Source organism: Oncorhynchus mykiss, chromosome 6 (genome assembly GCF_013265735.2).
Source record: "Oncorhynchus mykiss isolate Arlee chromosome 6, USDA_OmykA_1.1, whole genome shotgun sequence".
Taxonomy (NCBI): domain Eukaryota; kingdom Metazoa; phylum Chordata; class Actinopteri; order Salmoniformes; family Salmonidae; genus Oncorhynchus; species Oncorhynchus mykiss.
In genome coordinates this window covers 25,184,098-25,211,778 of record NC_048570.1, presented here as the reverse complement: position 1 = coordinate 25,211,778, position 27,681 = coordinate 25,184,098, and the positions used below count along the sequence as shown (strand labels likewise).

At 42.5% G+C, this 27,681-nt stretch overlaps 1 protein-coding gene across 2 annotated transcripts in view; it reads left to right on the top strand.

Annotated features, from left to right (window-relative positions):
• LOC110525591 (transmembrane protein 132C) overlaps nucleotides 1-27,681 on the top strand; it is a 202,622-nt gene that overhangs the window by 163,704 nt on the left and 11,237 nt on the right. For both annotated transcript variants that reach the window (XM_036979719.1, XM_021605839.2), the window contains exons 5-6: nucleotides 12,395-12,538; nucleotides 20,777-20,985. In XM_036979719.1, the coding sequence (XP_036835614.1) occupies nucleotides 12,395-12,538; nucleotides 20,777-20,985 (353 nt within the window). The remainder of the gene's footprint in view (nucleotides 1-12,394; nucleotides 12,539-20,776; nucleotides 20,986-27,681) is intronic.

Genomic DNA, 27,681 nt, shown 5'->3' with positions numbered 1-27,681 from the left:
GCCTGAATGCAAAGCACCACAGTATATCTAGAGAAAACCAGGCACAGCTCATCACCCTTCTAACACCATCCCTACCATGATGCATGATGGTGGCATGCTTTTCAGCGGCAAGGACTAGGAGACGGGTAAGGATAGTGAATGAATGAATGAAGCCAAATACAGGCAAATCCTTGATGAGAACCTGCTTCAGAGTGCATATGACCTTAGACCAGGGCGAAAATGTACATTCCAACAGGACAATATCCCCAAGCATGCAGCCAAAGCAATGCTGGAATGGCTTCAGACAAGAATGTGAAAGTCCTTAAGAGGACCAGCCAAAACCCAGACTTGATTCACATTGAAAATCTTTGGAAAGACTTGAAGATTGTTGTTTACTGCCGCTTGCCATCTAACTTAATACAGCTGGAGAGAATCTGCAAGGACGACTGGGAGAAAACCCCCAAATCCGTATGTGCAAAGCTGATATAGACATACCCAAGCTGTAAAAGTGTGAATACTTATATGAATGAGATATTTCTGTATTTCATTTTCGATAAATGTATATAAAAATAATAATATTTAAACAATTTTGAATTTAGGCTGTAACACCATTTTTTTGGGGAATAAATCAAGGGGTATGAATACTTTTTGATGGCACTGTATAAGTCCTCTGGTCTCAATCAATGTCTGAACAGCACACGACACGACACTACACTGCACTGCACTGAATTACACCACAGTACACTACACTACACTAAATTAGACTATGCTACACTACACAAAATTACACTACACTTCACTAAATGACACTACACTTCTCTACACTAATCAATACTACACTAAACTCATCTATACTACACTAATCTACACTACACCAAATTACACTACACTACAGGGACCTGTATTTGCCCACTAATTTCATGGCACTCAGGCACTGCTATAGCTGATTGCCTTGCCAGGGTAAAGCATTGCATTTCTTTGCATAGAATGACTCATAGAGTCTACAATGGAGGCTGATGTATGAATCCCGAATCCATTAGAAGCTGGTACAGTATAGCTGGGAGGTTGATGAAAGAGAGCACTAGCTTTGAGCCTACTGCGGTGTTCACGTGTCATAATACATAGAATGTTAATGAGTACAACATATAATGAATGGTCCTCTGATCCGGAACCACTCTCTCCTTGATCACAGAGGACTCGCTGTTTAAATACCTTTTTAAACTGCATTCTAAATGAGAGGGATCAGTTCTATCTATCCATGTTCCGTCTCTACAAAGCCTTCTCTACAATAGGCTGGAATAGATAGGCAGAATGATTCTCACTTGTTGTTGATAAGGCTTCTAGCGGCAAGCCTAGTGTGGGCGGAACTAAGTTTGCAAGTTTGCCATTTTCAAAAGAGTAGAAGTGCTTATTTTAATGGTGTATTCTTTTGGTGTCAGATGTGAAATACAGAGTGTCTTGAAATGTCTACATAATTGAAAGGCACATTTTTTTTGTTGTGATTGTGGCTTCTTTTAAAGTTGACTCTTTTATGGGTGTATACAGGAGTAGAAGCAAGCCCATGATTAGAATCTCCAAAGTTTTGCTCTCCAAACATCAGCCCAAAATGTAGATGCCCCACTGATGTTTTCTGAACAATGACGTTTCCTGCCCTGTGTCAAACTGATAGATCACATTACGGTCGCCCTAAGGGACAAACCTGCTTTCAAAATAACAGCCTGCAAAGTTTGGTAATATGATGCAAAGTTATTTACAGGAAAACACTGGAAAGAGAGGATTGTCAAAAATAAGAATTTCTTGACATATCTCAATGGCAGTATTTTCACAAATGGTCTGTATTGGTCTTGTATCTGAATGCAAGCGTGATCGTGTGAAACTTGAGAGAAAACAGACCTGGTGTTATTTGGGGTTGGTAATGGACTCGGCAGTGGAGTTGACCTTTGAGCCTGCGGAGGGGGGTTTCTGTCCAGAGGGCAGCTAAGCCAAGCTAAGCTGGCTGTATGGATCTTGATCGGAGCCGGGTGAGGAAATCAGTCAGAGAGATCAGGAGGTCATTCCCATCAGACCTGAGCAAGAGCATAGGAAGAGCTCTCTATCGATCGGTTGAAAGTGATAGATAGGAGGCTGAAATGGAGCAGGCTGATACAGACAGAGTTGCATCCCTGGCTGCATCTCTAGAGCCTTGAAGCCCAGGCTCCACAGCGGGAAGTAGAGCATCAGCAGAGCATCAGTACAGCATCAGCAGAGCATCGCTATACCACCACCAGCACATCCAGATGCATTAGCCCCACTGCTGCTGCCCTCATCCTTCCCCAAACCATGCGTGTGCTTTGGGGCAGGCGGAGAGCCTCTTGTGTCCCTGGTGCATGACCTTGGTGTCTTCTCTCCTGGAGCGCTGCAACTCACTGTCATTTTTACTCATCAGGGATAAGGACTCCTCCCACCCACCTGACTCATTCATCTATACTGAACAAAAATATAAACGCAACATGTAAACATGTTGGTCCCGTGTTTAATGAGGTGAAATAAAAGATCCCAGAAATGTTCCATACGCACAAAAAGCGTATTTCATCTCTGTTAGTGAGCATTCTCCTTTGCCAAGATAATCCATCCACCTGACAGGTGTGTCATATCAAGAAGCTGATTAAACAGCATGCTCATTACACAGGTGCACCTTGTGCTGGGGACAATAAAAGGACACTCTAAAATGTGCAGTTTTGTCACACAACACAATGCCACAGATGTGTCAAGTTTTAAGTGAGCGTGCAACTGGCATGCTGACGGCAGGCATGTCCACCAGAGCTTTTGCCAGAGAATTGAATGTTAATTTCTCTACCATAAGCTGCCTCCGTTTTAGAGAATTTGGCAGTACGTCCAACCGGCCTCACAACCACGCCAGCCCAGGACCTCCACATCCGGCTTCTTCACCTGCGGGATCGTCTGAGACTAGCCACCCGGACAGCTGATGAAACTGAGGAGAATTTCTGTCTGTAATAAAGCTCTTTTGTAGGGGAAAAGGGCTGAAGGAATTTATTTCAATGGACGGATTTCCTTATATGAACTGTAACAGTAAAATCTTTGAAATTGTTGCATGTTGGGTTTATATTTTTGTTCAGTGTAGATGTACAATGTATCAGATATGGTATTCATGAACTCTGCAGGGGATTTGTCCTATAAAGTTAAAATATAGTGGTTCTACTTCCAACCATGTTTTATTCACCAGCTTCCTAGCCCAGCATGAGAAGTAGCAATTCCTCGCCACTGTGCTCCAGAGGGTGGTTCACTTCCTGTCTGTTCACTATAATAGCCAAACCTCAATACCCCCTGAAAATGACCTTTCAAAAGAAAGGTAATTTGTACTTAGACAGAGTTCTTATGTGTTTACAGTGCCTTGCAAAAGTATTCACCCCCTTGGCAGTTTTCCTATTTAAAAATAAATTAAAGAAAATAAAAAACTGAAAAGTGGTGCGTGCATATGTATTTACCTCCTTTGCTATGAAGACCCTAAATAAGATATTGTGCAACCAGTTACCTTCAGAAGTCACATAATTAGTTAAATAAAGCCCACCTGTATGCAATCTGTGTCACATGATCTGTCACATGATCTTAGTATATATATACACCTGTTCTGAAAGGCCCCAGAGTCTGCAACACCACTAAGCAAGTGGCACTATGAAGACCTTGGAGCTCTCCAAACAGGCCAGGGACAAAGTTGTGGAGAAGTACAGATCAGGGTTGGGTTATAAAAAAAAATCTGAAACTAAGAACATCCCACGGAGCACCATTAAATCCATTATTCAAAAATGGAAAGAATATGGCACCACAACAAACCTGGCAAGAGAGGGCCGCCCACCAAAACTCACGGACCAGGCAAGGAGGGCATTAATCAGAGGCAACAAAGAGGCAACAAAGAGACCAAAGATAACCCTGAAGGAGCTGCAAAGCTCAACAGCGGACATTGGAGTATCTGTCCATAGGACCACTTTAAGCCACACACTCCACAGAGCTGGGCTTTACAGAAGAGTGTCCAGAAAAAAATGACAAACAAACATGTTTGGTGTTCGCCAAAAGGCATGTGGGAGACACCCCAAACATATGGAAGAAGGTACTCTGGTCAGATGAGACTAAAATGGCTTTTTGGCCATCAAGAAAAGGCTGTCTGGCGCAAACCCAACACCTCTCATCACCCTGAGAACACCATCCCCAGATGGTGGTGGCAGCATCATGCTGTGGGGATGTTTTTCATCGGCAGGAACTGGGAAACTGGTCAGAATTGAAGGAATGATGGATGGCACGAAATACAGGGAGATTCTTGAGGGAAACCTGTTTCAGTCTTGCAGGTTCACCTTCTAGCAGGACAATGACCCTAAGCATACTCCTAAGGCAACACTCGAGTGGTTTAAGGGGAAACATTTTAAATGTCTTGGAATGGCCTAGTCAAAGCCCAGACCTCAATCCAATTGAGAATCTGTGTATCTGTGTTTTCCATTGAAGAAATCAACCAGAAGTTGAAAGCGTTCTCAGACATTATAGACTTTCTTTAGACAGTGGAAAGAGCAAAAAAACACCAGAGAGCTTACGAGAGACAAAACATTGTCACAAAAACAACAAAAACAAACTAATACATTTTTTAGAAGCCATGATTGATGCTGTTGTTTTTAGAGCTTCAACTTGCTTTTGTAGTTTTGTGGTTTGTCCACCTTGTATTTTACACCACTCAACTCACATCGCAAGGTATTTTGTTTTTGATTGAAAACTTGTCCATGTCAATTATGGAATGGAGCACAATCCATAATGTACTGTAATTAATATTTTAAGGAAGGATTTGTCCAATCAGCAGAGTGTCATTGAGACACTTTGGTTGCTGAAGGACAGGTTCACCCATAAATCATGTGTACTCATAAATAATGTAGAACTATAGCAAATCAATGAGACTAAAGGGTCAATACTATCTATGAGCTGTCATATGGATTGCCATGCCCCCGCAACCCCCTCATACCATCCATAACAGACAGAGGGCTCTCTGGTTTAAGCATATGTACAGAGCAGCAATTCACCCAAAGTATTTTCCCTAGTAGGAGATGATATCTATGAATTTTGGAACCTTATCAATCAGTGAATACTACACTTTTCATAAAAAAATGTGTTTAAATTATAGTATTTATTTTTAGAGTGTGACATACGGTTGTGTCTGAATGTTATCTCTCCACTGTGGATATTCTCCTGAATCTTCTCTCTTCAATCCCACTCCTCCTTTCCTCAGGGCATTGCAGTTAGTTAATGAGTGAGTTTTTTTTTTTTTTTTTAATTATTTAACTAGGCAAGTCAGTTAAATTCTTATTTACAATGTCGGCCTACCCCAGCCAAACCCTAACGACGCTGTGCCAATTGTGTGCCGCCCTATGGGCCTCCCAATCACAGCCGGTTGTGATACACCCTGGCATCGAACCAGGGTCTGTAGTGATACCTCTAGCACGGAGATGCAATGCCTTAGACCGCTGCGCCACTCAGGAGCCCGAGTGGCAAACAGTACTGCTGCACAGTAAGAAAAATGGAGGAGGTCCAATGATTCTCATCTAGATCTTGGGTTGATTTCTTTGTGTGATGTGGATTATATTGCACAGCAGAAACGCCAACAGTTCAGAGGATAATTGTTTGCTTCCTTTTGAATCTGGCCTTTTATTATAACCATATGTACCACTCATTATGAATTTAACTGGTAATCAGCTCATACAATTTTCCGTACTGAACAGACGTGATGTTGTAAACTGACAGGAATGGGCAGAACAGGTGAGGAATAATGAGAAGTTGTTGGAAAGAAGGATGCACATAACCATGGTTATGATGAGTACTGTACTGTTGAAGAGTTGTGTGTCAAGTGTGAAGCACTGACATGGTCGTATAGTGATACCTCTCCAACTGAAATTATATTGTGCATCACTAGCATACGCTACATTATCTTATTCACAGGGGGAGCCAGGAGCCTCTTTTTAGGCCAAATTATCCCATTTAAAATAGTTGCATACTACGGTACTTCCAGGGGGATTGATCCAAACTTACACACTGTCATATTGATGTAGAGGAATCAGTTTCCCACCCTACACAAACTTCTATACCATGTCATATTCATACGTATAAAGCACACTTCTGCTACCTTTGCCTCAAGCTCTGCATTCTGACAGTTAGAATTAGAACAAAGCAAGCAACTTGACAGACATATAAAAATGATTCTGTTCTTCTCCGAAAATATATTAACCGTTTTTGTTCCTTGTTTTCCTTTTTAGAATACAGCCATTGTCAGCAGCGAGTTCTGTGTTTTCCAGGAAATGACCAACTCTCTCTATAATGCCCCTGAATTAAGTCAAGATAAATTAAATGTAATACCACCAGCCAAATGAGGCCTCCCTCGTGATAGCTGTGTTTAATTTCCGACACCAATAGACCGTGGCCATGGGATTACCAGCATGCTCTCTCATTAGACCTCTGTTCCCAGGCTGGCACTCACTGAAAGATCTCCACTATCAAAGCAGCCATTGAATCCAGCAGCACTTCCCACCTTGTCTCCCCTGTACTGGCCTGTGGAAGAGAGACAAAGAGGGAGAGAGAGTTGGCTTGGTCTCAGGTGGAGAGAAAGAGAGAGAAACAGAGAGACCCTCATTAAAAGGCAGAGTTCATTTTACAAACATCCCCAACGTTGTCATGCAGTGAGATATCGTCATTTGTTCCCCTCTCCTCCACCATACTTATTTCCTCCCAATTTAAAGCCCATTGGACTGAGAGAGAGGAAGAGACACTGGGAACTACACAGAGAGGAGAGTACAGTGGGTGAAAGGATGTGTCTCTCTTAGCCTGCTTAATAGCATCCTGACACAGTTTGACACTCATTTTATGCCTGGATCATATTCATCATCATGTTATTCTGCTCGTATCATTTTCTATGGTCACAAATAATGTGAAAAGTAGAAAACACTTATTTCAGAGAAGTGGGTTATCTAGTCACTCAAATGACTAGATAACCCACTTAACTCAAATTTCTTGACTGTTGAAGTGCACATTCTGTCTCGTTCAACCATCACATGCTCATGTTGAAAATATATAATGAGTGGCCCAGTATAATAATACAGTTATCAATCAAATGTATTAGGGATTAAGCTGGGTTTAAAACTGCCACAGTGGTGTGTTGACATTAATAAGTATATATATACAGTACCAGTCAAAAGTTTGGACACACCTACTCATGCAAGGGTTTTTCTTTAGTTTTACAGTGTAGAAAAATAGTGAGAACATCAAAACTATGAAATAACATATGGAATCATGTAGTAACCAAAAAAAGTGTTAAACAAATCGAAATGTATTCTATATTTGAGATTCTTCAAAGTAGCCACCCTTTGCCTTGATGACAGCTTTGCACACTCTTGTCAATCTCTCAACCAGCTTCATGAGGTGGAATGGATTTCAATTAACAGGTGTGCCTTGTTAAAAGTAAATTTGTGGAATTTCTTTCCTTCTAAATGCATTTGAGCCAATCAATTGTGTTGTGACAAGGTAGGGGTGGTTTACAAAAGATAGTCCTATTTGGTCCATATTATGGCAAGAACAGCTCAAATTGTCACGCGGAATGACGCTGGAGAGACGAAGCAGGTACGGGGAGTAAAACATGTAATTATAACAGACAGAGGCGAGACAGGAACAGCGTCAGAAACCAATTCAAAAGACAAAAACAATACAATGCAGCAGCGGGGAACAGAGCTGGGAACTGACAAATATAGGGGAGGAAATCACAGGTGATAAGTGAGTCCAGGTGAGTGCAATAACGCTGAAGCGAGTGACGAGGGAGGACAGGTGTGAGTGATGATGGCAGGAGCGTGTGATGCAGGGTAATCTGGCGCCCTCAAGCGCCAGGGGAAGGGAAGAGCGGGAGCAGACGTGACACAAATAAGCAAAGAGAAACAACAGTCCATCATTACTTTAAGACAGTCAATACGGAAAATTTCAAGAACTTTGAACATTTCTTCAAGTGCAGTCACAAAACATCAAATCAAATCGAATTTGATTTGTCATATGCACCGAATACAACAGGTGCACAGACCTTACAGTGAAATGCTTACTTATAAGCCCTTAACCAACATTGCAGTTTTAAGAAAAATACCAATAAAATATAAAATAAAAGTAACAAATAATTAAAGTGCAGCAGTAAAATAACAATAGCGAGCCTATATACTGAGGGTACCGGTACAGAGTCAATATGCGGGGGCACCCGTTAGTCAAGGAAATTGAGGTAATATGTACATGTAGGTAGAGTTATTAAAATGACTATGCATAGATAATAACAGAGAGTAGCAGCAGTGTAAAAGGGGGGGGGGGGGATGCAAATAGTCTGGGTAGTCATTTGATTAGATGTTCAGGAGTCTTATGGCTTGAGGCTTGAGGTAGAGGCTGTTTAGAAGCCTCTGGGACTTAGACTTGATGCTCCGTACCACTTGCCAGCAGAAAGAACAATCTATGAATAGGGGGGCTGGAGTCTTTCACAATTTTTAGGGCCTTCCTCTGACACCGCCTGGCATAGAGGACCTGGATAGCAGGAAGCTTGGCCCCAGTAAAAAAACATTTAGCAATATGATGAAACTGGTCTCATGAGGACCGCCACAGGAAAGGAAGACCCAGAGTTACCTCTGCTGCAGAGGATACGTTCATTTGAGTTACCAGCCTCAAAAATTGCAGCCCAAATTAATGCTTCACAGAGTTAACAGACACATCTCAACATCAACTGCACAGGAACCACCACTAAAGGACACCAATAAGAAGAAGAGACTTGCTTGGGCCAAGAAACACTAGCAATGGACATTAGACTGGTGGAAATCTGTCCTTTGGTCTGATGAGTCCAAATTGGAGATCTTTGGTTCCAACCGCCATGTCTTTGTGAGACGCAAAGGAGGTGAACAGATGATCTCTGCATGTGTGGTTCCCAATGTGAAGCATGGAGAAGGAGGTGTGATGGTGTGAGGGTGTTTTGGTGGTGACACTGTCAGTGATTTAATTAGAATTCAAGGCACAGTTAACCAGCATGGCTACCACAGCATTCTGCAGTGATACGCCAAATCATCTGGTTTGTGATTAGTGGGACTATCATTTGTTTTTCAACATTACAATGACCCAACACACCTCCAGGCTGTGTAAGGGCTATTTGACCAAGAAGGAGAGTGATGGAGTGCTGCATCAGATGACCTAGCCTCCACAATCACTTGACCTCAACCAAATTGAGAAGTTTTGTGATGAGTTGGACCGCAAAGTGAAGGAAAAGCAGACAGGTTCTCAGCATATCTGGAAACTCCTTCAAGACTGTTGGATAAGCATTCCAGGTGAAGCTGGTTGTGTGTACAAAGCTGTCATCAAGGTAAAGGGTGGCTACTTTGAAGAATTTAAAATCTAAAATATATTTTGATTTGTTAAACACTTTTTTGGTTACTACATAATGCCATGTGTTATTTCATCGTTTTGATGTCTTCACTATTATTCTACAATGTAGAAAATAGTAAAAAATGAATGAGTATGTGTGTCCAAACTTTTGACTGGTACTGTATATCCACAACAGACGTGTGTTTACATTTCTCCTCTCTCTTTCTCTCCTCTCTCTCTCTCTCTCTCTTCTCTTCTCTTCTCTCCTCTTTCTTCTCTCTCTCTCTCTCTCTCTCTCTCTTCTCTTCTCTTCTCTCCTCTTTCTTCTCTCTCTCTCTCTCTCTCTCTCTCTCTCTCTCTCTCTCTTGCCACACCAGTGCTTTATCAATAATACAAGCCTTCCAAATCCATGGCTCAACAGTGTGCTAGACCTGCTCTAGTGGGAGCACTGGCCAAGTTTCCTGGGTTAGAATGTGGATGTTTTAGGGCAAACAGAGGCAGATGTGGTGAGCAGATCACTAGCCTGTAGGCTGGGACAGCATTTGGAGCTTGGCTGGCTGCTTCTCATGCTGGCTGTGTCACTCTGGCTGACACCATAAATCTCACTTATTTTCAGATCCAAGCCAGACGCAGGCAAGAATTATGGTCCAGACAACATTGCCAGGCAGCGACCGCACCGTGCTGAATGCTAACAGAGAACTGCATGATAAACTGGGCAGCCACTTCTCCTACACGTTACAGGGCAAAGGCTGAAAAACACTCTCAATCTGTGTGGCTGAGACAGGGCTGATTGGCTATCAAATAGAGTTCAGAACTGGTAGCTATTTGCTCCTGGGTCGCAGAACAACACGTATCAAGGCCATGTGAGGTAGTCGCTCAAAATAAGTGGGTTGTAGGTATCTGGTTTCTCAGGAACAAGAGTGACAGAAATGTATCCCATACTTAAAGAATCTAACTTTCCCAGTCAGGTGGTAGCATTACTAGTTAATAGAGTAATCATTCCTATACTACAGGAATCTGGCTCATATTTCCCTATGACCTCTTTCCCATACAGACTCAGCTTTAAGTAACTCTCCTGTTGTGCTCCAATGCTCTCCGTTTTACATTAAATTGCGCTGTCTGTGTGTGGCTGGCTGTGTGGGCCATTGAAGCATCTCTGTGACATTCCACTGTGGCTTATTACTGCCAGGACCTGCTCTCTCGCTTCTCCTGCTGGTTCCAGCCTGCTGGGTCACTTCCAGCCTCTGTAATGCTCTGTGTTTCACCGAGTCTCAACCATTTACCTCATCATCTATTATAAAAGACCCTCCGGAAATGGAGGAATCCCAGCAGGGACAGAATTCATTTACTGCAGCCCCTAATTTAGGGGATTTGAATCAAAGTCAGCAAAGTCAGAATCTATATGATTCTATATGCTATATAACAATGTTACAGTCTATAAAAAATATAATGAAAAGACATTTGAAGATGATGCCACATTATTGATTTTGTGAGTCCTTGGTATTTTTTGTCTCAACCCATAATCATTTCACTCCAAAGCCTGAATGGACTGGTAATTGACGCTTACAAACGTCCATGCTCCTTTTAACAGAACTTAATCCCCCTTTTCTCTCTTTTTTTCAATGCCTCTTATTCACAAGCACACAAACACAAGTGAAAGTCTTAAGGAGCAGTGTACAAATCCATGTGTTTTCCCCTCATGCAGAGAAAGGGCAATGTTGACAGGAAGTCAAACACACAGCAGATAGAGCCTGTCACAAGGTGTCAGTATCAGTGATATGAAAGGATAGAGACGTAGTTTTAGAATTAGGTTAATATCCATACCTAAATTCTGCATAATGTCATGCCATCGTCAAAGCATTTGAGAGCCAAGTCTTCAATACAGCTTTAACTGAGCAAAGTAAAGAGGGCCGCTCAGTTTCTGCCCATTGTAAAGCCCTTTCAAAGCCAAACCATTGAAATGATTGTGAACCTCTTTATAGAGGTTTCACAGTAGCAATTAAACAAGACGACCTTGCTTGGTATGACCTTTTTCACTCTATAGGATTCGATTGTCATGTGGGTTCCTCAATAGAGCAAAGAGCAGACAGTCCTCAATGACTTAAAGGCTGTGTACCTTGGCTCCAAGGCATTTCTAGTGGTGGTTCAGCTTATTTAGCCGTCTAATTGAAATTGAGATGTAGTGAATGGCTATAACAGACAATGTAATGTTCATGTCTGGCTAAGACAGTAAAGCCTTTCCCGGGCCTATCTTAATTGAACCAAGTATATCTTCTGACAGTGTGATAGCTGTGTAATGAAAGGTTAAGAGCTCTATTGGGAGTAATGAACCCCTGCTGATCCTCTTTCTCTACTAGGGTTCCCATTCACTAACAGTACTAAGGTCAGACACAGCTGCCCACTCACTAATAGTACTGAGCTTGCTTCTCTACCCAGAGCTGTGAACTCACTAACAGTAATGAGTCAAAAGCGGTGTTCGTTCTAGAGCTGTCCACCTAGTTGCTGATTCTGGAGCTGTCTACTCCACAGCCGTTCACTCAGTAATGGTGCTGATTCTGGAGCTGTCTACTCCACAGCCGTCCACTCAGTAATGGTACTGATTCTGGAGCTGTCTACTCCACAGCCGTCCACTCAGTAATGGTGCTGATTCTGGAGCTGTCTACTCCACAGCCGTCCACTCAGTTTATGGTGCTGATTCTGGAGCTGTCCATTTTAGAGATTTTCACTCTGTAATCGTGCTGATTCTAGAGCTGTCCACTCATTAATGATGCTTATTCTGGAGCTGTCCACTTTAGAGCTGTCCACTCAGTAATGGTGCTGATTCTAGAGCTGTCCATTCAGTAATGGTGATGATTCTAGAGCTGGCCACTCAGTAGTGGTGATGATTCTAAAACTGTCCATGGTGCTGTTGTAGAGCTGTCCACTCAGTAACGGTTCTGATTGTGCAGCTGTTTTTCTCCTTAGTGTATTCTGATATTACCCTGTGTTTGACTGTGATGGTCCCCTGTCTCTCTCTCAGGACACAGAGATCCTGAACACGGCCGTGTTGACAGGGAAGACTGTGGCTGTCCCGGTGAAGGTGGTGACCATCGGAGCAGACGGCACGGTCACTGACGTCTCAGAGGCAGTGGACTGTCGCTCCACAGATGAAGATGTGGTCAAGGTCAGTCGGGGGAAACTAATACGAAATAAATGATTTGATTCATAGACAACAAAAAATCTTTATTATCAAACTTCTAATACATGTTTTTCTAAGCCTCATTCTTGCATTGAAGTATTTCAATATGTTTCTCTTCTCACTAGCAGTGTAATTTTGAAACATTGTCGCTCAAATTACCATAACATTTCAAGTAATTTATGTGCATATTGAGTTTGTATATGGTTAGAAAATATTGCTGTTCGAAAAAGTGGCAGCATGTTTGCATGAGCGTCATGCTATTTTTTTTTTTTTTTACATATTGGTATTATTTGAGTGTGCAGCTGTCTTAATTGAATTCCAGTGACCAGTGTTTAGTGACCAGTGTTTAGTGACCAATCTTTAGTGACCAGTGTTTCGTGACCAGTGTTTAGTGACCAATCTTTAGTGACCAGTGTTTAGTGACCAGTGTTTAGTGAGTGAGATGGAGTTTCCAGTGAGATGGGATTCAGCTAGCTCATGGAAGGTGGAGCATATTGAAGAATGGTCAAGTGCAGTTGCATGGTCATTTATTGTTGTATTGACTGTAGTCTGAGCCTTACTCATTGCCAGTTGCAAGAAGTGACAAAACTCAAGTACGTTTAGAAAAAGGTATTTGTATTTCATTTTTCATTCATCCAAAAGTCTTCAGACTTTGGATATTGACTTCATTCCACACATAACACTGCTTTGAAGCACTGTGTTTTTCTTGTGTTCACATACAGTGGGGCAAAAAATTATTTATTCAGCCACAAATTGTGCAAGTTCTCCCACTTAAAAAGATGAGAGAGGTGTAACGGTTTTCTTCCGATGAAGGAGAGGCGGACCAAAATGCAGCGTGGTTTCTATTCATGTTTTTTTAATGAAGAAAACTATACATGAATAAACTAACAAAACAATCAACGTGAGAAAATCTAAACAGCCTATCTGGTGACAACAAACACAAAGACAGGAACAATCACCCACAAAACACTCAAAGAATATGGCTGCCTAAATATGGTTCCCAATCAGAGACAACGATAAACACCTGCCTCTGATTGAGAACCACTCCAGACAGCCATAGACTATACTAGATACCCCTACTAAGCCACAAACCCGATACCTAACAAAAACCCCAAGACAAAACACACCACATACAAAACCCATGTCACACCCTGGCCTGACCAAATTAATAAAGAAAACACAAAATACTAAGACCAGGGCGTGACAAGAGGCCTGTCATTTTCATCATAGGTACACTTCAACTATGACAAACAAAATGAGAAAAAAAATCCAGAAAATCACATTGTAGGATTTTTTACGAATTTATCTGCAAATTATGGTGGAAAATAAGTATTTGGTCAATAACAAAAGTTTATCTCAATACTTTGTTATCTACCCTTTGTTGGCAATGACAGAGGTCAAACGTTTTCTGTAAGTCTTCACAAGGTTTTCACACACTGTTGCTGGTATTTTGGCCCATTCCTCCATGCAGATCTCCTCTAGAGCAGTGATGTTTTGGGGCTGTTGCTGGGCAACACGAACTTTCAACTCCCTCCAAAGATTTTCTATGGGGTTGAGATCTGGAGACTGGTTAGGCCACTCCAGAACCTTGAAATGCTTCTTACGAAGCCACTCCTTCGTTGCCCGGGCGGTGTGTTCGGGATCATTGTCATGCTGAAAGACCCAGCCACGTTTCATCTTCAATGCCCTTGCTGATGGAAGGAGGTTTTCACTCAAAATGTCACGATACATGGCCCCATTCATTCTTTACTTTACACGGATCAGTCGTCCTGGTCCCTTTGCAGAAAAACAGCCCCAAAGCATCATGTTTCCACCCCCATGCTTCACAGTAGGTATGGTGTTCTTTGGATGCAACTCAGCATTCTTTGTCCTCCAAACACGACGAGTTGAGTTTTTACCAAAAAGTTATATTTTGGTTTCATCTGACCATATGACATTCTCCCAATCTTCTTCTGGATCATCCAAATGCTCTCTAGCAAACTTCAGACGGGCCTGGACATGTACTGGCTTAAGCAGGGGGACACGTCTGTCACTGCAGGATTTGAGTCCCTGGTGGCGTAGTGTGTTACTGATGGTAGGCTTTGTTACTTTGGTCCCAGCTCTCTGCAGGTCATTCACTAGGTCCCCCCGTGTGGTTCTGGGATTTTTGATCACAGTTCCTGTGATCATTTTGATCCCACGGGTGAGATCTTGCCCCAGATCGAGGAAGATTATCAGTGGTCTTGTATGTCTTCCATTTCCTAATAATTGCTCCCACAGTTGATTTCTTCAAACCAAGCTGCTTACCTATTGCAGATTCAGTCTTCCCAGCCTGGTGCAGGTCTACAATTTTGTTTCTGGTGTCCTTTGACAGCTCTTTGGTCTTGGCCATAGTGGAGTTTGGAGTGTGACTGTTTGAGGTTGTGGACAGTTGTCTTTTATACTGATAACAAGTTCAAACAGGTGTCATTAATACAGGTAACGAGTGGAGGACAGAGGAGCCTCTTAAAGAACAAGTTACAGGTCTGTGAGAGCCAGAAATCTAGCTTGTTTGTAGGTGACCAAATACTTATTTTCCACCATAATTTGCAAATAAATAAATTAAAAATCCTACAATGTGATTTTCTGGATGTTTTTTTCTCATTTTGTCTGTCATAGTTGAAGTGTACCTATGATGAAAATTACAGGCCTCTCTCATCTTTTTAAGTGGGAGAACTTGGTGGCTGACTAAATACTTTTTTGCCCCACTGTAGTTTAATTATAATCTCAACTGCTATACACAGGCTGTAAAGTGCCTTAGGATTCTATTCAGGTTAGCCACTGACATGTGACAAATAGGCACACATTATTTTCATTTGCACAGCAGTAAAGACAGAACAATAGGGGTGCATATGGGTGTGCCTGATTATGCAACAACTAAGACACTGGGAATTATTTATTTGAACTAAATAGGATTGAATGAGAGCAAATATGTAATGATTGACAATATACATGGCATTTTGGCCTTGCAAAGAATTGTACGTTCAAGCTTACAGTATGTTAAATCAATAAACAAATCCGGAACAGACAAGAAAACTCTCTATTTTTAGAGTGTCTGTTTTCAGATTTAAGCCACAAGACAGGATACACAAACACAGAAAAATAAAGCATTTAATAGGAAAACATTAATGACAGGTCGCTTGAGTTTTCTTTTCTTTTCCGTGACTCTCTCAAACCGGGGGCACACAACACAAAACACAACACCAAGCCCAGAACAGTACAGTGGGATTCAGGCAGAGCCTCCACATCAATGGCTCACTTCTGTTCTCTGAGAAATCCTCCTCCTGACTCACAGTGACTGGTTCATTATCAATGGAATGGCTAACTCTCCAGAACACCAACTGGAGTAGAGACACAGCCTTCAATCTGTCCACAGTCTGTTTCCCATCCTAACTGGCTGAGCTGTCAACAGACAGGTCCATTATGTGCCAAAGGCTCTGCCAGTTGATGTCGGTTTCCCTCTCTTTGAACATGTCATGAAGATGAAGATGAATTCAGCCAGGGAGACAAAAACCTGGGCCATCCTAATTACAGGCACATTTATTATTAAGACATCCAATAGAGCTTCCTATAAGCCCAGTATGATAGTGTTAACTGACCATTGTAAAGAAAGAGGTAGCTACTCTGTTTACTCTGATGAGCTACAGGGAGGATGGAATTTTGGCCTTGTTTTTACACTCCACATCTAAAAGATGATTTTCTTCAAGTGTGTGTTAGAGGAAACTTTTTCTGTCGACTACTCTACCACATTAGCATTGTGTTGTCGGCTATAGTTAGAAAACTGAAGACCCTCCACACCAGAGTGATTTTCTGAGAAAAGGAACAACCGCATATAAAGAGGTTGCTGATGCAGGATGCCTGTGCTTTGAGTAGAAATGCATGTGTTTAATGTATAAACCGGTTGGAAGAAGAAGAGCTAGATTGTGTCAGTTCATTTCTAGTCATGAGTGTAAACATAACTACTTCATGTAATTTGGGCCTGGGGAATTGAAGGCAGTGTTAAGTAAACACAGGGTGCCACATCACCTGAATAATGAATCACTGTGCTCATTTCCTGCTGCTTTATTCACTCTGTAGCTTTATAATTACACTGAATCCTTTTAAAAGGATGCCTCATCTGACATTCTCCCTTAACCCCCGCTAGAGAATAACGCTACTTAAAAACAAGTCTGTGTTGACAGGTACAGGAAAACATTTGGCCATATTATCATTTTTTTTGCATATTTGTATACATACTTTTTTTGGGGTGCATGGCTTTGACAGGCCTGCAAAAGGACTGATGAGACCCAATGTAGGCAAACGTGCCAGCCAGTAAAGAGAGTGGCGTATGTGAGCGGCCCACACTCTCCCCTGGTTCCAGATCAGTTCGGTGTCTCACTCTGTGCAGTATTTGTGGGTACACTGAGGTTATTAGTCTGACAGTAGTTGAGTTACCCTCTCCAGGAGGTGTTAGGCATTCTGCTCTGCAGAACGTGTGATGTTTGGGTTCTGTGTGTCCCCTCTCTCAGCCAGCCTCTGGCATCACTCATTGAAGATACTGGTGAGGGAGAATGATTGCTCACATTCAATCACTGTAGCTCCTCTGCTAGACCTAGCGTCTACACAAACCGCCCATGTAGGATTGGATTTTTTTTTAAATGTTGACGAAACTGACGCAGGGAGCATGAAATCTTGCACCTCACCATGCACACGCTAGTCTAGGGTACATATTCTCACTTTGAATTACACAGTGAGAGCTAAAGAGAGTAGGAGAGAGCAAAGGAAACAGAATTGTCATCACAAATACCATTCCCTTTATCAGGCTGCCGTGATTGGTCTGACTCCATTGCTGTAACTACCCTTTGTTCATCCTTTGGCTTTACTCTGACAATCATGTATGTGGTATTTATGTGCTATTCTTTCCTATCGCCTCCTGCTTGAGATTGCTCAGATGAACCCATTGTTGTACTAGTTAACCCCGTTTAATCCATATCTCTGTCATCCATAAAGCTACAAACTATAGGTTGAGTCAGTGCAGAAGTACTATGACAGATGAGATCTGGGATATCAATCCTCCTCTCCCAGCTCCACTGAGCGCTGCTGTCACCACTAGAACCACTGCACTCAGGATAAATGATAGCTGTATAGACCAGTTCTCAGGAAAGCAACATCATCACTCATTCTTGTTTTCTCCACCTCTGATCTGTGTAGCGTGAAAGATACAAAATGTTTGGGACATTCTACATGTAACACAATAGCCTTGGTGTGAAAGTGAAACCAATAAAACTCTCAATCCCAGACCTGAAACATTATGTCTAATAACAGTCCTGGTCTGTAAGTGAAGGCATTGTTCATGAAGAGCACAAGTTAATTTAGATTGCCATTTCAGGTGCTTCACTCAATTAATTTTTATGAATTTAAGCACTTGTCTTTGAGGGGAGGGATCTGATTTATGTGGATTCCTGGTCTGTTTATTGCCATGTAGATGGGTTCCTCCAACCAGGGAGGGGGCACAGGAGGATTCACGGGTGCCCCTAGGTGCTGTGCTGATATGAGTGGCACGGCTGATGTGGACCGTGGGCTGCTTAATTGATTCTGTCAAGCCAACTCCTATATTCAACACCTAGGCCTGCCCACCGTCATGCTTCTCCAATCCCATCCCTCATATCTACCACTGATTGTATCTGTCTGGCGAGTCGTTCATTTCCTGGGCTAGATCCCGAGACAGCCTTAATGTCCTCCGTAAGTATTCTCCCGTTAGCTGCCTAATGTGTCTGATTAATGTGCCTCTGGATCCTCCTGGACGTTTATGATATCTTGAGGGATGAGTGTGACAGAGACTGTATAACTCACAGTGAAGTGGTCGCTTCCCTCCAGTCTTCTACAATACCAGCCTTCCCGTGTCAGCCTACTGAGGAGGAGGATGGTGAGTGTGTACGTTAAAGTATTGATTGTGAGTTAAGATGGCTGATAATGTGCCACTGGGGGCCAGTGTTAGTCCGTGTAATGTGTTAGGATGGCTGGACTTCATCTACCATGTCCTCCATAATTGTTTCTGCTCAGATTATTGTGAATTAGAGAAACCAGGTGCCATAGTGTTGTATGTGAATCAATCCCAGCACTCAGACAAGCTGTTAGGACATGTTGCTGTCCTCCACACTCACCCCTGACAGATGTAGGTTTAATATAATATCGCAGACAGTGATTATCTTTGCGGCCAAAGCACTGCTGTGAATCATAAAGCGTTGCATTGTGAGTGTGTGTGGGGGGGTGGGTGAGTGGGGGGGGTACATCAAATGGTACTTGAAGAAATGTTGCTTAGTGTCATTTTGTTTATCAGTGATGTTACAACCTTGATGTGCTATGTCTGTCGAAGGCACGTTACTCCAGAGAGAGAGAGAGAGAGAGAGAGAGAGAGAGAGAGAGAGAGAGAGAGAGAGAGAGAGAGAGAGAGAGAGAGAGAGAGAGAGAGAGAGAGAGAGAGAGAGAGAGAGAGAGAGAGAGAGAGAGAGAGAGAGAGAGAGAGAGAGAGAGAGAGAGAGAGAGAGAGAGAGAGAGAGAGAGAGAGAGAGGAACAATAGAGCCTGATAAGAAGTGAGGACTCCTTTGACATCTTTATCAGTCCAAACAGACTCACACATCAAGCTCTGACAGAGCAGAATCTGCTCAGTCTGTTGTGAAGAAGCAGAGTTTTAATAACTGTATTAGAAACCAGTAGCAATACAGCAATGCTGCCAGTCTTTGCAATAAAACAATTACATCATCATCATCCTCTTCATTATCAGTTGTAGAAATAGTAGTCCTAATATGTATTGGTTTAATACAGAATTACTATTCCCCAGACCAGGAAGAAACAATAAGACATAGTGTGGTGAGTTCACCTTACAAAGCAGCATGCTGAGCGAAGATATCCAGTGGTAAGAAATCCATTTGAGAATTGTCTAAAGCAGTACTTTGAAGGAAGCTCTGATAGTTGACTGTAGCCCTTGGGCTGCCCTACAGTGTACCCCAGACCTCCTTAGAAGGATTCATGTCAGGGAGAGCAAATAAGTAACAAAGGCTTGAAACCCAGAAAGGCTTGTGCTTTTGTTTGGTGAAAGTGAGGGAAGGACATGAGCAACAACAGGAGACATGGAGCATTGAGCAGGTGGGAGTCTGGGGTTCTATAGCTGCCTCAGACGAGCAGTGATGCAGGGAGAGGAGAGTTCGGGAAGAGCTGGGTATCTGTCACACAATCCCTTTTCCTTGAAGACACACTGTACGTTCTGTGAATGATGATTGCTTATTCATATCTTATATCTGGCAATAAAGAAGCAACTTGGAAATGGGAAAATATATTTTATGATTTCATCTCAATTCATCTCATTGAAGTAGTAAACTGCTAACGGGAGCTTTCTCAAAATACCTGCTTTCAAACTAGATCAATTCCCTACTCTGTATGCTTTTAGAAGTGTGTGAGTGTGTGTATGTTTGTGGCTGGGCAGGTGTGTGTGTGTGTGTGTGTGTGTGTGTGTGTGTGGGGGGGGGGGGGGGGGGGGGGTTCGATGCACTCCTGTAACTGCCGGCCACCCCTCTGAAGGCCCTTTGAGGTTTTGTGTGTATTTGTGGTGCTACATGGCTACATCATAGGGCTTTAAGAGAGGGAGGCTGGGTGTGGATCAAAGAGTAGTTGCTAGTGAAGGAGCGAGGTCAGCCAGCTAAAGCAATGAGGAGCTGTGAAGCCCTGCTTCTTTCAATGGCATGCAATTGGCCCAGTGATTTCCTCTAAAAGGCTATTTATGAAACAGATGATTTTGAGTTTGTCATGTTATCAGCGGAGACCTGCCTTCCTCTCTCTAGCTGCCATCTGTTGGTGCTGCATTTAGCCCCGGGGCATATCTAGGTCATCTAGGAGGCTGCTTTGCAACCCTCTATCCACACATTCAAAGATGTGCCCCTGCCCTCTTCTCTCCTTTTGTAGTTGGGAATAAATAGAGGGGATGGCAATAAATAATGCTGAGGGACACAACACTTTATCTGGCCTATAGTGCATCTCATTCTGTAAGGGTCGAGATAAAATACATCCTACAGTATAGTACAGTACAGCACAGTTTGGAAAGTGTGTGTGCGTGCCAGCATTGTCCGTTGAGTTGGGTTTGGCTGGTCCGGATGGTGCTGCTTTGTCTGGGTATCTCCTTTTGATACTTACACATGCTTCTCTCCCGCTCCTCTCCTATTCCTGTCCAGGTGTCAGACAGGTGTGACTATGTGTTTGTGAATGGGAAGGAGATGAAGGGCAAGGTGGGGATGATGGTGAACTTCACCTACAGCTACCTGAGTGCTCAGCTGGAGATGAACGTGTGGATCCCACGGCTGCCCCTCCAGATCGAGGTGTCTGACACAGAGCTCAGCCAGATCAAGGGGTGGAGGGTGCCCATCATGGCAAGCAGCCAAAGGTATGTGTCCCTCTTCCCCTTCCATAGAATCACATAGGCTCTTATTCATGCATGCTGTCCTAGCCAGATAAGTGGACAGAACATGGGAAATGGGGATGATTGAAAGAGCATGCACAACAGCTCTTATCGTAGACATAAGATACCTTGTTCTGCACTTTGTATGAACACGATTAATATACAAATGCCTGCCATATTTATCTCCAACCAACATGATTTTCTGGCAGTATAGGATCTTGTTGTGTGCTATTGACAAATACATCATTTGTGTCCAAGTTGACATCAATTTAAAATGTCTTAGTTATTAAGTCCCCATATGGGGATGCCAAAAAGTCCCACCTGTTTGCTCTCTGTTTCGACTCTCTAAGAGGAGCTGAATTGAAGTGTGAGGTTTCAGACCCCACATTTGCATAGGGAGTGACGTGTCATGTTTTCTGGCCTATCCAGACAAAGAATAAAATGATCTCTTCCACTGAGCGAGTGAGCTCAGCTTGAGAGACAGCAAATGAACGGTGACCGTCTAGCGAGTCCAGACATTGTGGTTTCATCTCACTGGGATATTCTCAGCTGGATTTAGAGCTCTCGACATGAAAAAAATAGTAAATAATTTCATATAATTTAAACAAGATCACTTTCTCTTGATCACCTGCTTAAAGCTGAAGTTGCAAGGAGTTTGACCACATTTTAATGTTGTCTTTGTACCGCTCAGTGGACGCTTAGGAGACAATTAGCTGTCAACAGTTATATCAAATAGTGCCAATACTGTCACTAAGTATGATCATATTTATTTTACAGTTATAAGAAATGTGACATTTTATTGTAAGTTGTTTATAATTTGTTTGTTACTATGTTTAGAAAGCACTTCAGTAATTTCAAGCCTTATTGACAAACTTTTGTTGTATAGGAAAACAACCATGCTTGAGCTTGTGTCCTCAAAAGTTAGTACACCTCAGCAATTTATTTAAAAAATACCAGAAAGGTGAGTTCCCGAGCTTTCTAAAGCTATGCAACATTACCAGTTATTGTTTATAGACATCATAAAAAATGATTATGTTTGAGTATGTCTATTTAGGCAGAAATCTAAATGTTGTCCTATCATTCAACTTGAAGTGCAATGTTGTTTTTAGAATTGAATGACCCTGTACCAGTGCCTCTTGCCCCTCTATATTAAGTATATTCTCCTGTGTGTAGTATTGTGTACAGTGGGAGCTCTGATCACACTGACTGTATTGGATTGCCGTCATGGTGGGCTCACACAGGGTAATGAGGGCTGTGTTGTGTTGGACACAACTACCATGGTTGCTTCTGGCTCACTGCAGGGCCTGAAATTATTAGAGCTGTCTGAAGGTCACCCCTCTCTCCCCCGAGGCCTCGTCTCCAATAGCACCTTACCCACCATTCTGCTGGCCTCACACTCTTTGACACCCATCAATGGAGGGAGCAGACATAGGTCAACATACTATAATTAGTACTGGACATGTTCACTATTGGACCTGGTTTGAGTCCCCTCTCTCACCTGCCAGCCTGGACATGAAGGCATCTGGCTCCTTTATAATTAGCTGTTATCTTATTCAACATTTTCACTAACTGAGGTGAGAGACATATAGTTTGGATTTGTGGGGGCTTGTTGTGTTGTGTTGTTTTCCTATTGTGTGTTGGTATGCCCCTATCAGCAGGGACAGTCCATTTCTGTTGTACTTGTTGATGAGTGTGTTTGGTCTGGCATGGAAGCTGACAGACCGCTGGGAGTTTGTTTCCTCCCTCTCCTCCTCTCATCTTTGTTTATCAGGGAATAACAGGCGTAACCTTGCAAAATAGCGGGGTGACTGGTGACGAGAGCGGGCACCGGGCACACGTCCACAGTCCAAGGAACCCACAGAGCACGGGCCCATTCAGAGCCTCAATACCAAGAGAAGGGACCTGCCTTCGTCAGATAGGCTGCTAAGTGAGCCACAGAGACAAGACAGAGAGAGAGAGAGAGAGACCATTGGGATCCAGATTATGTGTGTCCAGGCCTGGGAGTTGGATGCTTGCCAGAATGCTAGCTCCACAGTCTTGCATTTGCGGGGTTTGCCTCCCCCTCCCAGCAGCCCCAATCAAAACATGGACAAGATAAGTGTTTACAGGCAGGCACATGAATGAATTCCCCTCGCTCAGGGATACAAGTGTGCTCTCTGTGAGGGATGTGCAACATGTCATGATGATTTTCTTCTCATGGCAATGTTTCCTTTGTTCCGGGACCGGGTAGCGTTTGTGAAGGGTTCTTATGTTCTGTTTTAAGAACATCTGCATGTTTCTTATTATATAAGTGAGTGTATGTTTTCCTCAAATGCTGAACTTGCCAAAACAATGTCACTAACTGTCCTCTTTCGACATTACAATTTGGACACAGTCTCTCCCCCGGGGGGAGAGATGTGTTGGCCAGAGAACTGATCTCTCTTGCCTGTCTGACTGCCTGCTCCCCGCCTGCCCTGGTATGTCTCTCCCATTCTGGTACAGGTGCACTCGCCACTCTCTCTCTCCCCATAGTTTTGCTCACCTACATCATATTCATACATCACTGACTTCTTATTGATCTGCTGTTGGACAAGTTGATTAGTGACTCTTAGGACAATAAACGTACATGTTGCTGTTGTTCATTTTGCTGTTGTCTACCCTTGGCTTTTACAATGTTGGCGATACTTTTCTAACCCATTGCTCTATGAATGACAAAATATATGACTGTTTCTCCCTCGAGTTTTGTGAGAAACCCCACGCTTGCTCCTAAATGCACGTGAGAACTATGCACATTTCTCCCAAACAATATGGGAGAAATCAGACTCTTGCGCTCACATGTCAGGACTGTTCTCTTGGTACTTAACCAGTCAGGACTATTCTCTTAGTACTTAACCATGTCTCTCGGTTTTACACATCTCCTGAAATATGTTACGTTAAAGATTCTGGTGACTATGGATTCTCGTTCAAGTGCTGTCTGTAAAATCCAAATGTTGTAACCCTCGACCTAGACTTGCCATTATCTTGCTGCTTCTATGGTCTGGAAATGTGCAATCTAACCCAGGTCCTGACATTCTTACCCCTGCCAAATTAAGTAGTCAGAGTGGCCTGAAGTTTTTGCATATGAATGCAAGAAGTCTTCTGCCGAAGCTTGATTTTGTGAATATATGGATAAAAACGGCCGACCATGATGTATTTATGCTTTCTGAAACCTGGCTACAAAACTCTATTACAGGCAAAAAATAGTGGCATAAATGGTACAATGTTTTTCGTACAGATCATAAATCTGAGGGTGGTGTTGCTGTATATGTAAAAGACAAGTTCTCGGTGGTCATTCTGACTTCTGTTACTAAACTTAAGCAATTTGAATATCTGTCTTTGAACCTAAACCTTGGCTCATCTTTAAATATTGTTGTATCTTGTTGTTATTGACCTCCATCTGCTACTGTTGGCTCTCTGGATTGTATTTTTGAATTGTTATCACAGCATGTCAACTCTGAGTTTGTCTGGATGGGTGATCTGAATCAGGACTGGTTGACATCTAGCTCTGATCAACTCTAAATTCTATGCAATACCTATAATCGCACTCAGATTGTCAACAGTATAACTAAGTTGAATATAAAATATCCTCTGAAATCCTCTTTGATTGATTTGATCCTAACCAATACTCGTCATCGTTTTAATGCTTCTGGTATTTTTGCAAATGACATAAGTGATCACTGTGCTATTGCCTGTGTGAGAGATGGTAAAATTCCTAAGAAATCTCCATGTCATTATGAAAAGAAACAGGAAGCGGTTTGATATTCAAGGTTTTATACATGATGTATCTAGCACTGAATGGAATAGAATGGAATTAATCCCTGATGTTGAACTACTCTTTTCCACAACACATTCCAGGATGTATGCAATAGTCCCTTTAAATAAATGCAGGATTAAAGGCAAAGAGAACGCTTGGTTTACTAAGGAACTTACTAAAATCATAAGGGAACAAAATGCTATGTGGGCTAAAGCAAGAGGGACTGCTTCGGCAGATGATTGGATGGCTTTTAAATGTCTTCGAAATATGGGTTTGGCTATGATCCATAAATTGAAAGCAGACCACTACCTGAAAACTACTTCAGATAATTTAAATAATCCATCCAAATTCTGGCAAGTAGTGAAGGGTTTGGAGTGCAAAAAAGATACACAGCTTCCCAAACAATTGTTGGTCGACACACAGATTGTAACTGAGAGAACTTCCGTTCTGAAAGCCTTGAATCAGCATTTTTTTTCATAGATGCAGGCAGTTTATTTGAAAAGGCCAAAGGTATAATTGACCCCCCTATGAATTTACCTGACACCCCTGTGCACTCCTTCACCAGGTTCTCCTTTTCATCCTTCTCTGTTTCAGAAGTGTGTAAAGCCTTGAAAGAAATTGTTGGAAAGAAGTCCCCTGGCCCTGATGAACTAGACCCCCACTTCCTGCACCTAGCTGCAGACATCCTTGCTCCCCCTTAACATGTATTTTTAACCTTTAAGCTTGATGTTAAGGAAATCTCCATGTTATGGAAATCTGCTTTCGTACTGCCTCTCCTGAAAGGTGGAGATCATTCGCTACTTGACAACTTCAACCCATATCAAAATTCTCTGTATTGTCAAAGGTACTGGAGTTCTTAGTTATTAGGCAGCTAAAGGCCTACTTCCAAGAAAACAACATCTAAATAGAATGCAATCAGGTTTTAGGTCTGGCAGCACTGTTTCAGCAACATTGAAGGTTTTAAATGACATTCACTGTGCTCTTGACAAGAAGTTACATTGTGTGTCTGTCTTTATTGATTTGTCGAAGGCGTTTGACACCGTGGACCATGCTGTGTTAGTGCAAAGGTTAAAATGTTGTGGAATTACTGGGCATGCTCTATATTGGTTTATAAATTACCTATCAAATCGCACACAAAGTGTACTGGCAGATGGTTGTAAATCTGAGTTCATAGAGGAGTGCTCAGGTGTTCCGCAAGGTTCTATTTTTGGCCCACTGTTGTTCATTGTGTATATCAACAACATTGGGGATCTTATTGAAACAGCGGATGTTAATTTTTATGCAGATGATACTGTTCTTTATTTAAGAGGTAGTAGTTTATCTTTAGCTTTTGAAAATGCCCAAAGAGCATTTAACATCATACAACAGAATCTGTATGATTTAAAGCTCAATCTAAATTTGTGTAAAATAAGAATAACATTTCAAGTGAATAACTCTTTTCTCTCCCATCATGATATCAAACCTTGTGTGTGTGTGCATGTGTGTTTGCGTGCATATGTGTCCGTGCATGTGTGTGTGTGTGTTTATGGCCAGACATGAGGTGATTAGGTGATGAGGCAGCAGGACAGGCGAAGCCCTGTGATTATTACACTGTTGACGACTCACATTCTTGCTGTGAGATGTTACCCCACTCTTCCACCAAGGCACCTGCAAGTTCCTGGACATTTCTGGGGGGAATGGCACTAGCCCTCACCCTCTGATCCAACAGGTCCCAGACGTGCTCAATGGATTGAGATCCGGGCTCTTCGCTGGGCATGGCAGAACACTGACATTCCTATCTGGCAGGAAATCATGCACAGAACGAGCAGTATGGCTGGTGGCATTGTCATGGCGGAGGGTCATGTCAGGAAGAGCCTGCAGTAAGGGTACCACATCAGGGAGGAGGATGTCTTCCCTGTAATGCACAGTTGAGATTGCCTGCAATGACAACAAGCTCAGTCCGATGATGCTGTGACACACCGCCTCAGACGGACCCTCCACCTCCAAATCAATCCCGCTCCAGAGTACAGGCCTCGGTGTAATGCTCATTCCTTCGACAATAAACGTGGATCCTCCCATCACCCCTGGTGAGACAAAACCGTGACTCATCAGTGAAGAGCACTTTTTGCCAGTCCTGTCTGTTCCAGCAACGGTGGGTTTGTACCCACAGGCTACGTTGTTGCTGGTGATGTCTGGTGAGGTCAGCTGTCCGTCCTGTCTCCCTGTAGTGCTGTCTTAGGCGTCTCACAGTACAGACATTGCAATTTATTGCCCTGGCCACATCTGCAGTCTTCATGCCTCCTTGCATCATGCCTAAGGCACGTTCACACAGATGAGCAGGGACGCTGGGCATCTTTCTTTTGGTGTTTTTCAGAGTCAGTAGAAAGGCCTCTAGTGTCCTAAGTTTTCATAACTATGACTTTAATTGCCTACCGTCTGTAATTAACAACCGTTCCACAGATGCATGTTCATTAATTGTTTATGGTTCATTAAACAAGCATGGGAAACAGTGTTTAAATCCTTTACAATGAAAAAATGTGAAATTATTTAGATTTTTCCTAATTATCTTTGAAAGACATTGTCCTGAAAAAGGGACATTTCTTTTTTTGCTGCGTTTATTTATCTCACTAGAAGTGTGCTATGTATCTATGACATACAATTACTTGTTTAAAGCAACTTTACAGGTGAATTCCACGAAGGCAACATTGTAACCTTGTACAGTGCCTTGCGAAAGTATTCGGCCCCCTTGAACTTTGCGACCTTTTGCCACATTTCAGGCTTCAAACATAAAGATATAAAACTGTATTTTTTTGTGAAGAATCAACAACAAGTGGGACACAATCATGAAGTGGAACGACATTTATTGAATATTTCAAACTTTTTTAACAAATCAAAAATTGGGCGTGCAAAATTATTCAGCCCCTTTACTT